The 16,005-nt window shown below is 43.0% G+C and overlaps 1 protein-coding gene across 3 annotated transcripts in view; it reads left to right on the plus strand.

The window, feature by feature from the left end:
- The window catches only part of ATP13A3 (ATPase 13A3), a 189,784-nt gene that overhangs the window by 106,775 nt on the left and 67,004 nt on the right, over positions 1 to 16,005 (plus strand). For all 3 annotated transcript variants that reach the window (XM_088444754.1, XM_088444753.1, XM_088444755.1), the window contains exons 5-7: positions 2,817 to 2,887; positions 4,220 to 4,300; positions 13,256 to 13,325. In XM_088444754.1, the coding sequence (XP_088300880.1) occupies positions 2,817 to 2,887; positions 4,220 to 4,300; positions 13,256 to 13,325 (222 nt within the window). The remainder of the gene's footprint in view (positions 1 to 2,816; positions 2,888 to 4,219; positions 4,301 to 13,255; positions 13,326 to 16,005) is intronic.

The following is a 16,005-nucleotide window of genomic DNA, read 5'->3' on the forward strand; positions in this document are numbered from 1 at the left end:
AGTGTCAGAATTACGAGTTCATCCTGGAGATCTCCTTTCTAGGTTCACATGGATCGTGTTATATACATTACTGTTTTTTTTATCTAAAGTAGTGCCATCTTTTGTTTCAAGAAACTGTATAGCAGCTTTTACTAATCCTGCAAAATATTGGATTGGGGACACTGTTCCTGTTAGTCATTGTAACAGAATTATGTACCTGAGAGGTCAATCAGTATAAGAAAAACTGATAGTTTACTTATTATTATGACACTTAGAAAAGAAGTTGACCTGCTTCCAGGTGCACTACAGCCAGATGGATTATGGACACAAATTCAACAGACGCGTGAGGGGGCTGAACGATCCATCAGAGTTAGGGTCACAGCTCATTCTACTTGCTCATTTGGCCTTTGTTTGCGGCACAGCTTTAAAGCTTCCACAGAACAGTTATGTAGAGCAGTTACATGGGCCTCGGTTCATACAGCCACCAGGTTTATAGATTCATGATTAGGGGCAGCTTTTGTATAGCCCCATGTTCTAGAAGTGTACTCCAGATGGATGATTTAGAAAATAAGATAGTTGGTACTTACTGTTATATTCTCTTTCTCTGGGTCCATCTGGGGGACACTTTGGTCTTTTCCTTATTGGGTTGTGTGTATGAAAAGGATGCAATTCTCTCCTTATACTGGGAACACATTTGCCGTCTATACCAGGATAGGTACACATTGGGTGATGTAATGAAGGATGGAACGATCCCTCGTTCCGTTTTTTATTACCTGCAACGGCACCACATGCGATATCTTCCGTTTGACCGTGTAGCACACATCGGAATGATAAATTGTTCAATGGATCGCATAGTGTGTACCCGGCTTTAGTTCTTCAACCTATCCTTTAGGCTTATTAAGTTCAAACTGAGGAAGGGTTTAGAGGGGAGGAGCATATGGGGTCTATGTACTAAGCCTTGGTCAGAGATAAAGTGGATGGAGATAAAGTACCAACCAATCAGTTACTGTCACTTTTTATAGGCTGTGTTTGAAAAATGACAGGAGATGATTTGGGACTTTGGGATAGATATATTAAGTGTCTATATGGGGAAGAAGTGGCATTAGCACACGTTATGTGCACTGATACTGCTTCTCTCCCACGTATTACTGTGGGGTTGGGCGGTAATTGACAGAGGCGCTATGCACTTGTTATTATCGGCGCTGCTATCTACATGATAGCAGCGCTGATATGGAATGCAATGTATGCACGGTCACTTGCACTGACCGTTCCGACAGCTGCAGCCATCAATATCGCCAGCTGCAACTGTTGTTGCCCTATCACCACAGCAGGGACAGCACTGTCCCTGCGGCGGTGGCTACCAGCTCTGGGGACTGATGCGCTGTGAGCTCAGCCAGGGATCGCCGGAGGGGGGAGTTTTCACTCCCCCACTACGGTGGATGAGATGTTCTTACATCTCATCGTTAGTGCTTCCTACTTCACCTCGGTAAAGAGACGAAGCAGGAAGAGTTATTGCGGCACGATCTGTGCCGCAATAATACATCCACCACTTAATCTCCATCCACTTTCTCTTTCCAAAGCTCACAGACCTCTATATACCTAAAAAGTTAATCTATTAACCTATTAAGTGCTAGCTCCTCAACCCTCACTATACCCCCATACCCACAGAGTATTAACTGTAAGTACCCAAACAAATCTTATTATTTTTTTTTAATTTGGGCACTTTTATTCATGTAAACACAACTCTCAATGCAGAATGGAATTGGAGTAATCTGAGTAAATGCGCTAGTGCTATCAGATTTACTAATAGCTGTGCGTAGTTAAGTCCCTTAAATGGTCACTAAACTGTGGACACAAGAAGGTATACATTTCAAATTTCCCATGCCTAGACAGAACGTTGATATTTTACATTGTAGTAACATTTGCTGCTTAGCTGAGTGCTAACTATTGGTGCACGTTATTAGCCCTTTCATGCTAAAGAGAGTCTGGCTTCAGTGTACTTTAATGGTATTCCTAGACAGGACAGCCCTTCTTTAGAATAGCATTAAAGTTAATTGATAATGCAATGAACTTAACAATGCAATCTGTGACACATTTACATTTGTTTGAAAGCCTCTGCATTTTGTTATCGTTTTCCTTTCTTTGTGGTCTTAAAATCAAATTTGCCTTTCTCATTATGTATGATAACATCTATCCAGATATAGGCGATATTGTGTGGGGACACAATGAACAAATAAGTCTTTGTTTACATATTCGGCGACATATGTATTCCAATATAATGCTTCACTCACCGAGCTTGAGAAAGCTTTAGATACAATGCAGTTTCAAACTAAACCGAAAAATGTGAGCATAGAATTTGCTAATCGAAGGTGCAGATTCAATAAGCAATGCGCACATTTCCAGGTATTCCAGCAGATAAAACCTCACTTATTTTTGCTTACACATCTATCATCCTGTGGAGTGTCCAGTGGCACCTCACAACTATTTGAATCTGCCTCAACATTGCTAAGGTTTGTTCTGCGCAGCCTCGTAAGCAGAAGGTTCTTGTAGAATGTGATCTTTGTACTGAGCGTTTGACCACCTACAGACAACACACCATAAGTTGAAACTGTTGTTTTTGGCACATGCTCATGGAACCATATTGTCATTATTGAAAAAATGTCTAGTGTTAAAAACATAATCTGGTGTTTTGTAATACTGTGCCCTTCACAAAGATGTTTACAAGATCCTGGAATTTGCCTCTACAAATCACTTGAAAGAGAAATATGCTGCTAATTGAATTCTTGTGTTTTGTAAGCTGGCTGTTTTATACAACTAAACTTGTGTCTGTTTGGTAGGTTCATTATTTTGTGCATCACAGTGTGACTTACTACTGGAATGATTTGCACCTATCATTCAACTTCTTAACGTAAGTGTCCACTCATGGCTGTTAGGTATAAACTGATTTTGGCTTAGGGGAAAAGCATGTCTAAAAGGGTCTGTCTCCCTCTCCCGCCCACATTATATTACAGTATAGACAAATTTCCACTGTATCATTTACACCATTGGAGGGTTAAAGCTAGCAAAATCAAAAGAGTAATTTTTAGACCATTACCCTATGATTCCAATAAACAAAACTCTGAGGTCCTATACTAGGTTCCACAGAGTTCAGGAGAGTCCTTTTCTTCCAGGACTGCAATGGTTCTTTTTTCTGCATCAATAAGCAGAAGGGGAGGTACAGATAATACTGTCCCTGCTCTAAAGCTTGGTACACACCTATACAATCACACATTCGATGCGACGGTTCAAAGTGCCGATCAGTCCCAATAATCGCGTACAGACAATTACAATCCAATGTGCGACCTTCGATCCCGCACTGCCAAAATATCGCAAGCAAATGATTGTACCAGCATACACATTTTCACGATTTCAGGCTGCGCTCACAGTGGGTGTACCTAAAATGAACATAATGGGCAGGAAGGGGGTGTGATTATGAGACCAAAACAAACCTACGTGAACATTTTCAGAGCTATTACGGCAATTATTATAGGTGGTGGGGTAAAGATTTTAAGGTTAAGGAAGGACGTATGTCCACTATCAATTGCAGTACTGCACAGCCCAGCAAGTTGTGGAACTACACAATCCAGTAAGCCAAGCCTTGCAGTATAGGTGGTGGGGTAAAGGTTTTAAGGTAAAGGAAGGACGTATGCTTGTGTCCACTATCAAGTAGGTGGTGGGGTAAAGGGAAAAAATTGAGAATATATGAAGAGGAGCGTAGCACACAGAATGCTTCCTGAACTTCCGGAGTGTAATTATGCACGCTCAGAGAGGCAGCCCCAGGTTTGGTGTACAATCTCAAAAACGGTGGAAGGTGCATACACACGACACTTTCGATACGACCAGGCCCTGTAGAATCGAATAAAAATTGAACTGCACAGAAGATGCGATCTTCCGTTTCGACCAGTTTTCATCTGACAAAACCGGATCGAACGTGCATACACACACTTTTGATATCGAACGAACTGATCGAAATCAAAAGAACGGGCCGACGATTGTATAGGTGTATACCCAGCCTAACAAAGGCTCCAATTGCTCGGGGCAGCTTCTCTTTGTAATCCTGACACAACATGGCTTGGAATTGAACTGTAACCAGTTGTCATTGCCAGTGGAATGCGTATGTGCCACTACAATTATGCTGCATGGAAATATGTTATCATTCTCTCAAACATCTCTCCAACCTTGATCTACATACTCTCTTTAGGGGTCTGGATGATGGAGTTTCTTGTGCTACCATGCACAGTGAACACAGTAAAGGATTAAGTAAAGAAATACATGATTACAGGTATGTTACATATACATGTTTATCATTCTACAGAAGTATTATTAGTAGTGTCATAGTTATACTAGTTGAAGGAGATTTCACCTTAAGGTGGGTACACACCTGACAGATATATCTGCAGATGATGGTCGTTACACACTGAATGGCCATCCTCTGCTTGTGCCCTCGGGTCCCGGGGAGGCGGATTGGGGGCGTGTCCCGACCCCTTCGCGTCTGCCCCTGTGTGTGTACGGGGTGGTCTGCCGACCACCCATACGCAGCTGCCGATGGACAGATATGTGTGCCGACATTTATGTCCATCGGCTGTGCAGCACATCCAATGCAATATGTCAGCGAACGACAACGTTCATCGACATATCGCAGGTACACACTGGCCGACGTGCAGCAGATATATTGGCCGATCAATTGATCGGCCAGTGTATCTGTGAGTGTGTACCCAGCATTAGGCAGGTGAAATTACTTATGCCCTACGGTCATTTAATAGAAATCATTAGCTGTAGCAGCTATTTAGCTGCACATCATTTATCTAGTTTGCCATGTCAGACATTCTTCTATCAACACTCAGTTTACGTTTTAAAGGTCAAGTTAAAAAACTTGGAGATGGAAACACCATAAACACAATTGTGCATGTCATGTTAACGCATTGTTTTCCAGAAGTATGATGATGTTGTTACTAGAACAGTACATGAGATAATTTGGTATACTCTTGTCGGGCAGAAATTCCTCATTTGACGTCAGGTTTTATTACCGCTCAAACTACAAGGACACACTATATTCTCATAACATGTAATTTTTCAGTGGAAAATGTAGATAAGCGCATTCTCTGTTCTACATACAGATTGTATACTGTACTTTGCTTAGTTTATTAGGGAAGCAGCAGTAACCACTTAACTGACTATTATTTGATATAAAAATAGTATTTTCTTCTTCAGGGTTCATAGGGATCCACAGGGATACCATGGGGGATATTATGGTTGGAGACCAGGCACCAAACAGTTAAACCTTCAGCTCCCAGGTCCTCCATATATACCCCGACCCTACACATAGGACTTCAGTTGTTCGTTTGGTACAGCAGTATCAAGACGCACCTTTGTAACGGGACTGCTCTGGCAATTCTAAGCTTTTATTTTATGATTTATTTTATTTATGTTTGGGATGGCAGAACTAAGTGTCTGAATTAAGACGCATATACTGCTACTCCATCTACCTCTGCCAGGCCGCAACACCAGTAACTACTGTAGGCTGGTTATTTCGATGGGTCGTGGCTAAGCTTGCTAGCCGCAATCCTGCGACGTGGACTGCAACCAGATGCACGGATATGTCAGGTAAGGCGATTCCTCGCTTACGGGAAATCGCAAATGGCAGTCCTTGCTTCTGGTGTCAGAGACGCACCAGAAGCTGCTGCTGTCAGGCCCCGGGATTGTCCACGTCCTCCCTACACCACCGGAGCCTTTTCGTCTGATGCCAGGGATCGGCAGCAGATGCTTCTGCTGACACTAGGGCCAGCGTACCCGGCTGGTTAACGCAGCTTAGGGGAGGTAGGCGCTCCCCCCGCAGCTCCTCCCACGTCCCAGACGCAATCCCTTCGAAGGGTTTTGTGCGTCTGGCTTGCTCCGCCTACTTTCCACGTGTATATATGGCGCTGTTGGTCTCAGGAAGGTTTGGGTCAGTCTCCCTGTATACCTCTCCCTTGGTTAAGGTATATAGTGCTCTATATCCTACCATTCCTTTTGTGTTTGTGTAGTTGATTTAGAGTAGATTGTAATTTGATTACATATGCATTGTATGTGACTGTTTGCTAGCTGCTGTATTGACACTGTCTTTTATTTCTGGCTATCAATTATCGCTATCACTGTTTTTTCTCTCCATCCTCTTGGGGTGGAGGTTTTTGTCTGAGTACATCACATTCATTAAGATTTTGTGAAGGCCGTCACATAACATTGCAAGTATTGCCTTTACTGAACATGTCAAAAGATAAAGGGATACTGAAGGGGGGAGCCCTCTGTGCTGGTTTCATGTAAATCATGTATGGTTTATTTGTCCCCTCAGGACATTAAGGATGGTTTGTGTGTCCTGTCATAAAGAGCCACCTAACCAGACCAGTTTACCTGTTCCTGGACAAGAGCCTTCTTGGGTATCCTCGCTGTCCCAGGTAATGAAGCAGGTTGTGGAACGTATGGCTGCTCCCACTATGCATCCTTGGATGGGGTGTACACAGCATGCTATGTTTGCACTTCCTATGCATTTTTCCTGGAAGGATGTTGATGGCCATTCTAGTCAGAGTATGGCACCATCTAATGTTGATAACAGACCGGTAGTTACTAAGGCGCCTAAGCGCAAGTTAACTTTTTATCAGTCTGATCAATATATGGATTCAGACGCATCATCTGAGGATTCGGATGATGCGCAAAGTTCCTCTCCAGGGTCTAGCTCGGGGGAGGAGGACCATCCGTCTACAGTGGATGTTCCTTCTTTGGTGAAGGAGGTTAAATCAATCCCAGACATTCAGGATGATGAACCAGCTCATAGTAAGAAGGCTCCAGTGTTTAATCACCACCGGAAGGTGGTCAAAACTGAGTTTTTTGTATCTGTACAGCTCACTGAGCTTATGGATGAGGCATGGGGTAACCCGGACAAATGGTTTTATGTGAATAAATGTGTACTAAATGAGAGGTACCTCCTAATGTGGATGCTCATGTGATGCATTTAATCATAAATGCTACATTGCCTATTTCGTCGGCATCTTCCCTGAAGGATTCCACGGATAAAAAGATTAAAGTATGTCTTAAAACGATCTTTTCATCATCTGGAGCCGTTAATCGCTGGATCGCCAAAGCTGTTGAATAATGGATGGGAGCATTGGAAAATTCTCTACCAAATGCTACCAGAGAGCAGATGATGTATATCTCCCATATACGAGAAGCTGCTTCCCATCTGGGAGGAGCAGCTGTAGATGCTGGAATTTTAGCTTCTAAAGCATCAGCATCTTCTTTAGTGGCATGCAGGGCCCTTTGGTTAAGATCCTGGAAAGCTTATACAGGATCAAAGAAAGCTCTGGAAGTTTTACATTTCTATGGAAAAGTACTTTTTGGAGCAGAGTTGGATAAAATAATAGCTTCGCTGTCAGCTCTAAAGTCAGCAGGTCTGCCATCTACAGCGACTATAAAGTCTAGGCAGGTTTCTTTTCGCTCCTTCCGTTCTCAGGGACGAGCAAGGGAATAGCCTTCCTCTAAGACGTCTAGTTTTCGCAAAATATCAAGGCGACAAAGTAATAGGTCTGGCCCGGCAAGACGTCCAGCTTCTGAGCCGGACAACAAGCCTTCGGCCTGATGGAGCGGGCCTCATCCTGGGGGATCCCAGAGTGGGAGGCCGACTTATTCAGTTTGCGGATTGTTGGCGTCAAACAACAACAGATGCCTGGGTACGAGAAGTGGTCTGTCGGGTATGCCCTCACTTTCAGGAGGCATCCTCATCAGAAGTTATTTTGCACAGATCCTCCATCAGATGTGGACAAAGCCTTAGCTTTTCAGGGAGCCATTCACTCCCTGCTACAGGCAGAGGTAATATTCCCAGTTTCTGTGTCTCAACAAGGAAAAGGTTATTATTCCAATCTGTTTCTGATTCAGAAACCGAATGGGGCTTATCGTCCTATACTAAATCTAAAAACCCTCAACAGGTTTATCCATGTACCCAAGTTTCTTATGGAAACTCTCTGATCAATTATTTTGGCAATGGAGCCGGGGGACTACATGGTTTCCATGGACATTCAGGATGCATATCTGCATGTTCCTATTATATCGTCCCACCAACAATTCTTACGGTTGGCTGTCCTTCAGTAACCTTATCAATTTCAGGCTCTACCCTTTGGCCTATCTACGGCTCCCCGGGTTTTTACCAAAATAAAAGCAGTTATGACGGCCTATCTCAGGCGTCAGGGAGTCAGAATTCTGCCATATCTGGACAACCTTCTGATATTGGCGCAGCCTCCGGTTATGTTACTGCCAGTGGCTAAGATTGTGAATCTGTGATTCCAAATACGCAAGCTGCTATGCAAGTGAAGAGTATGCAGCAATGCAGGTCCTGGGATCAATGGTATATGGTGAGGTACGCTCTGTTCCATTCCAGGCCTCTACAAAGATTGATTCTTTCCAGGTGGAACGGACAGCATCATCTGATAAGGTCTCACTCCAGAAGATTGTCACTCCCTCCTGTGGGGGCTGAAAAAGGATCATCTCAACAAGGGCGCCCGTTCTGGAGTTCAAATTGGGTGCTTCTCACCATGGACGCCAGCCTTCGGTGATGGGGGGCAGTGACAGGTCGTCACACCTTTCAGGGAAGATGGACAAATCAAGAAAATCATCTGCCAATAAACATTCTGGAAATCCGAGTGGTATATAGAGGTCTTGTCGTGGCACAGGACCTGCTCCAGGGCAGGCCGGGCCAAATCCAATCCGACAATGCGACTACAGTGGCCTTCCTCATTCATCAGGGAGGCACAAGAAGTTATATAGTCATGAAAGAAGTGACACAGGTTCTGATTTGGGCAGAACGTCATCTTCCGGCCGTCTTTGCAATATTCATACCGGTAGTACTCAATTGGGAAGCAGACTGCCTAAGTCGCCAGGACATACACGCTGGAGAGTGGTCTCTCCATCTGGGAGTGTTTCAGCTCCTTGTAAATAAATGGGGTCTACCAGAGAGAGATCTCATGGCGTCACGCCACAACCACAAGGTCCCCCTAGGTATGGGTCCAGGTCCAGAGACCCATCAGCCGCATTCGTGGACGCACTGCCAGTAAGATGGGACTTCAAGCTGGCATATATCTTTCCTCCGATTTAGCTGCTTCCAAGAGTTCTCATAAAATTCAAGCAGGAAGGCGGAACGGTAATACTGGTGGCTCCGGCTTGGCCCAGACTTCATTGGTTCACCGACATACAGAATCTGTCCATAGACAAGCCCATACCCTCTTCCTCTATGGCAGGATCTGCTAACGCAGGGTCCCTGCTGACATCTGGACTTACCTCGCCTGGCTTTGACTACGTGGCACTTGAATCTTCCATCCTAAGTGAAAGGGTTTTCCAATACTGTAATTCAAATGATGATTAGGGCACGGAAGCCTGCCTCTGCCAGCATCTGTTACAGAGTTTGGTATTCTTTTGGTCAATGGTGTTCCCATAGGAAGTATGATCCTAAGATATTCATGATTTCCATGGTACTGGCTTTTCTTCAGGCAGGATTAGACAAAGGTCTACGCCTGGCCACTTTGAGAGTGCAGGTTTCTGAACTGTCAGTCTGGTTCCAGAAGAAGATTGCTTCATTACCAGGTGCTTGAAAACTTTTCCAAGGAGTTTTGCGAATTCAACCTCCTTTTGTTCCACTGGTAGCACTGTGGGATTTGTCTTTGGTTCTTAAGGGACTACAAACTTCCTCATTTGAACCTTTGGACTTTGTGGGTTTGAAGTGGTTAACAGCGAAGACACTTTTTGTGCTTGCTATTTGTACTGCTCGCAGTGTCTCTGATTTGGCGGCGCTTTCTTGTCGCTCCCCATTTTATATTTTTCACCAGGATAAGGCTGTTCTTTGTACAAGGGAGGGTTACCTTCCTAAGGTAGTGTCCCGTTTTCATGTGAATTAAGAAATTGTTGTTCCAGCTTTTCGGGCTCCAGATCTTTCTGTAGGTGAAGCCTCCCTGGATTTAGTTTGTGCTCTCTGTATCTATATGGAGCGTACAAACTCTGTTAGAAAATTAGATTGTATTATATGGTTTTCACAAACGAGGATGGCAAGCTAATAAGCAGACTCTGGCGAGATGGCTATGCATGACTAAGTCTCAGGTGTACACACAGGCTGGTCTCCCTGTCCAAAGCACGGTGACACCACATTCTACTCGGTCTGTTGGGCAATTGTGGGCATTTAGCTGTGGTGCCTCTGCTGAACAATTGTGCAAGGCAGCCACGTGGTCTTCTTAGGTTTTATACCTTTGATACTTTTGCCTCAGGATGCTTCCTTTGGGCGATGAGTTCTCCTTTCTGTTCAGGAGTGTCCCCCACTCTAGGGGAACTGCTTTAGTACTGCATGGTATCCCTATGGACCCCGAAGAAGAAAAGTAGCGTTATGGTAGACTTACCTAGATAACGCCTTTTCTTCGAGGTCCATCGGGTCCCCAGGGCACCCACCCTGATGCACCTGGCTTCATTGGGTTATATTCTTTCGGTCAGATTCCCTCATCTTATGTAAGAGTGTTTCTGGTGTACGATTGTTCTTCCTTCTCCTCTTTCCTTCTCCTTCCTTGAGGCTTGTTAACTTAATTGAAGTCCTAGGGCTGGGGTATATATGGGGAAGGACCCGGGGCATTCTGGGACCAGAAGCTTTAACTGTTTGGTGCCTGGTCTTCCAACCAGAATATCCCCATGGTATCCATGTGGACTTTATGGACCTCGAAGAAAAGGAGTTATCTAGGCAAGTCTACTATATCTCTAATTATCGACTGACCCAACCTGACTAGGATAAAACAACATAAGAAGAAACATTAGAGAAACAGGGAATAGAACCCATTTAGGGCCTCAACAGTTAGACTGATCAAATATAGCATGCAAAGTCCCGGACAAGAACAGCAATAACGGAGACACACAGAACTGTACTCCAGAATGATAATACTGGATGAATGGGCAGTAGGGAGTCAACCAGGAGAGCCACCCCAATGACGGCTTTAAAGATCGAGCTAGGTGACGGCATCCGTATGAGAATTGATGTCTATTCGGCCTCCCGATGCAACACTGAGATGGGCAGGGAAAAGCATTGTATAGGGTAGCTGTAAGTCCCGGAGAAGTCTTTTGACTTAAGTGAATTTCGTACAAAATTTTAGGACCTCCGACGAAAAGTCTTGAAAAATTGCTACCCGCTGCCTATTGTATTCCAAGGGACCCTTAACCCGAGCAAGGCATAACACAGCGTCTCTATCCTTATAGTGCAAAAGTTTTACGATAAAGGTTCTCGGTGTTGCTCCCGGAGGAAGGGCCCTAGTGGGAACCCTGATTGAACGTTCTACAGCAAATTGAGGAGTAAACTCATCTCAGCCAAATCTAGACATCAACCAGGATTAAAAAATACTCTCCAGATTACAACATTCCGGCAATCCAAACACACAGATATTATTACAGCGGAAACGGCCCTAAATATCCACCAATTTCCGCTGACAGACCACCATCCAAATGCTCAGGAACCGGGAAAGCAGTATCTTCCAATATAGATATATTTTCTGTCTCGCTGATACGGTCTCTCATCTTTTGCATACCCTGACGCATTAAAGATATATTAATATGGACCTCAGAAATACGATCCAATACTTGTTTTTCAGAGTCATTAATACCTTGTGACAATTGTTCCATTTGAAGGACAGGAATATCAGACTCAGGAAGAACAAACAGCGGATGTTGGAAATGATGTATGTGCAGGTGTTGATACAGCAGTTATATAGGCAAACACTAGCGGATGACTCAAACTATGAACAGCCCAGTTACTTAACCAGTGGTGTTGATTTATTGAAAGATAACAGGTACAGCCTTACTCCCTGTTACATGTTCTCTGGTAATGGAGCTAAGCTTGAGCGGAATGGGGTCCTATACAGCTGAACAGCTGGTGAATGTATGCTGCTTGCCAATAGTGGTGCAGGATTCTGGAACAGCTTTAAATTAGGCAATGATCGGCGATACCACACAACACAAAAGATCCTCAGCAAGTGAGAATAGTTGAACAGGAAGACCACAGATGGGCACAGGAGAATATAAAGGCCTTGTTACATGTGTCCTACTTCATGCCAGTCTAGGACTAGCCCCCTAGCTGCCCAAGCATGTCGTCTTCTCTGTAGTCCACCAGAGAACTATTCCCCTAGTGGCCTTGAAGCAATGGCTGGAGGTGCAGGACAAGGGCTATACCTACATCAGATGTTTTATATTAATATATATTAATTTGCAGCACCCCGGCTATTTTTTTTTAAGTTCCTTCCAGTTGAGGTATATTTCTCTAACACTGTTTGACCATGTGGTGCCGTTACTTGCACTCACATCTGTGGAGCGTTTGTGGACCCATAACTCATAAGATGTGTGTTTTATGGTCTTTTCATGACGACTCAGCCAGCACCTAATGCAGACAATATATTAAGCGGAGAAAGAATATTACAGGACTTGGGGCCTGATTCAGCAGCATATGCAATTGCAATTATGTACGCAGATCGAGCAATTGTTAACCACTGCGCATGTGTATGCAGTGTGTATGAGTGACAGGTTGTGAATGTTTGGGGGCTGGTGATGGGGGAGTGGTTGTAAAAACGCAGACTTATCAGTCAATTTGAACGCCCTGTCATGTGCGTACATAAATTAGCCACTGCGATTGCATGCACAGCTCAGTACTCACTGCATGCAACAAGACTTGCAGTTTCTGTGGCTGATCAGACCTGGTATAAATATTGCGTGATGTGTCGATGATACAGATGTATACGCAGGAGTGCAAGGTAGTACGGATGTGAGAAAGCAGCAGTGGGCGTGTCTATGTGGCTGAGCTGTGGCAGACGTTAGCATACTTTTGCAGCACCTACACAATAGCGATCCTTACTGAGTCGGGCCTTTGGTGAGGATAATTGGAAGAAGGGGATAAGTTCCTACATGAGAAAAGTAATCTCCTCCAGTCATTGCATGCTTTCCTTTGCAGTAGTTTACATACATGTTTTCCAATATCCTTTAAACAAATTACTACTTTGTTGTTCTCCAATTCTCTGTCACTTTACAACCCAATGGTTAAAACAGACTGACCCTATAAGGGTGGGACTTTGGGGCTTGACATCTTTAGTTGATTATGATGCAGGGATATAATGTAGTTAATAATTTAAAGTAAATTCAAATTTACAGCTAAAAACTTAGGTGGCTCGCTAATATTTTAACATATATATATTTTTTCCTTTAGAAAATTATTTTATGGAATAAATGAAATCGCTGTTAAAGTGCCTTCTCTTTTTAAGCTTCTGGTTAAGGAGGTAAGTAGTATAAACAATCACTACATAAGATGGGAAGACAAGTGACCTGTTTAATGCTTACAGCAAACTGCCACCTTTCTGCACTGTGTGTGGGAATGTACAGTTATTAGACTTTTTTGTTTAAGTCTATATCATTTATATATATATATTGTTTGGTCCAGAGAAATGGGTTTATTGAGGATGTTAGTGAAACTGGTTCTCATCTTGTGCAAACTTCACACCTGTCATGTACTGCACCTTTTTTCTGGATTTTTCTTCCTAATGCCAACTGGCACTCTCCAAACTTTTTAGATGCCTTCTTGAAACGCCTCTCTTCAAACAAACCTATAACCTCACTCAATGATAATGCCCGTCACTCACCATATTGTATCTGTCAGTTTGTTTCCTACCAGTTTTCTCATTTACAGTACAGCTCATGTCATGTACAGTAGCTCACCTCCTGGTTTCCATCCCCTTTTCTCATTGGTATGAGTGTGTTTCCAATCCCTAATTCACACAGTTGCTTTCACATGTGTACTACACTGAGATTTCACCAGGTTATAGTAGTGCTTACGATCTAATGTGTAGATTTTTTTCACCAATATGTTATACCAGCCCCACACACAGGTATGGTTACTATTGTGGACAAATTCTTAGTTTGGCGTAAAAGGGATGTTGAGCCAGGATTAAGAAGGCAAATATGGGAGCACTGTAACAATTAAAGCTTTGGAGTGATCTACATGCAATATGGGCATATAACAATGCATGATGGTAGTCTAGGTATGATGAGGGGAATGGATATGTAATGCCGGCTGTCAGGATACCTCCTGTCAGGAAGTATACTTACCCTTCCTCCCTCTAACCCTCCCTTCTAGTAGCCTAAGCCTAACCCTAACCCCCCCAGTAGTGCCTTAACCCCCCCCCCCCCCCTTAGTGGTGTCTAACTCTAACCTCCCCCTCCAAATCCTAACCCCGTTACGCTCTCTAAACGTAACGATATCATCTTCTGAACACGAACACTATTAGATCCAATGTGTGGTGGTAATAGCTGCTTATTTATTAACTCATTTTAGATGCAGGTTTCTACTGATTATAGTGTCAGTGGTGGTGGAGATCTAATCTAAACCGCCCCATCAACTTTCTCCACTCCTCACAATGACCATGGAGTTGATGTTGGCAGGTTGCACAGCTACTATATGGAAAGGTGCTTAATGCTATTGCATTCAGCATCTGGCGTGCACTTTGATCCCATTTGCCTCCTCCTCAGTCTCTGACTGACTGGGTCCAATCATTATGGCGCATGCAGCAAACAGTGTCAACTACCTTTTTATATATGAGAGCTGGAGCCCACCATATGTATTTATCATTACTGTTGAGTCACAGGTTAATACCTATGGGGGGAATTCAATTCAACGCGAATTGAATAGCGCATGGGAGCGAGCTCCCAGAGCTATTCAATTCAGTGCGCTGTGCAGTCGAAGAATGCCGGTTATCGTGCCTTAACAAGGGTGTTAAGGCGCGGTAACCGGCATTCTCTGACCATAATTGTTAAAATGCCTTTTTATATACTAATTACGTAAAATTTTATTTGAATCAAATGCTAATTAACGTTTTCATAGAATTTAATATTTACTAATTACTTTTATATTCAGATGTATTCCGTGTCTTAGTTTGTGTTGTAGAAATTACTTTACAGTAATACTTATGTTTGTAGTTGTACTGTTTAAAGCCTGATTCATATCTACTGTGTACTTCAAGCTTAAATGGGCCTGTACAGATGTGTCCTCATGCACCTTTCCTTTTTGCGCTATATGGCATGACTAGACGTTACGCCATGGGTAGCGAATCCTGTGCGTGAATACTTTTTCCTGAATTTTGCATCGTAATTTATAAATAGTGTGCTAAGTAGCTAATAGTGTATTAATTACTGTATGTAGGATTAGTATATTTTGGTGTAAAGGAATTGGAATAAAGTTGCAGATTAAATATAAGGATGCATGGCCAGATCCACTCGTATAGGACCACAGTCTTTTGCTTAAAAAGGCAAAAAAAAAAATGTCATATTGTTTCCTGAATTTTGTGTCTTAATTTGCGAATAGTGTACTACATTAAGTATTTAGGATTAGTATTTTTGTTGCAAAATAATTGTTGTAAAGAAGCAGATTAAGGTTCATATACAACTTTATGATTTAGCATTTTTTTTTTTTTTTTTTTAAAGTCTTTGGCAAGCCAAATGGGGCTATTTGGTGCAACTCAAGGATAGTTGTATGTGGACACATTTGTAAATGCACTAAATATATTATTATTATTATTAACAGTTTCTTATATAGCGCAGCATATTCCGTTGCGCTTTACAATTGGAACATTAATAGAACAAAACTGGGTAATAGGTAGGAAGGCCCTGCTCACAAGCTTAAGGGAAATATAAATATATGACCGCACACATAGGTTGATTTGAACTGGGACACCTTTGGGAGGCATGCATTCACAATGTTCTAATACCTACACCAGAGGTTCCCATACGCGGTTATCAAAGCACCCCAACAGTTCAGGTTTTAGAGATATCCATGGTTGAGAACAAGTGGTTAAATCAAATTGACTGAGATACTAATTAAGTCACCTGAGGTCAAGCATGGATATCCTTAAAACCTGGATTGAGTTTAGTAACCTCTGGGCTACACTGTAATTCTGATGTAATGTG

Source organism: Taudactylus pleione, unplaced genomic scaffold (genome assembly GCF_031769625.1).
Source record: "Taudactylus pleione unplaced genomic scaffold, aTauple2 ptg000372l, whole genome shotgun sequence".
Classification (NCBI taxonomy): domain Eukaryota; kingdom Metazoa; phylum Chordata; class Amphibia; order Anura; family Myobatrachidae; genus Taudactylus; species Taudactylus pleione.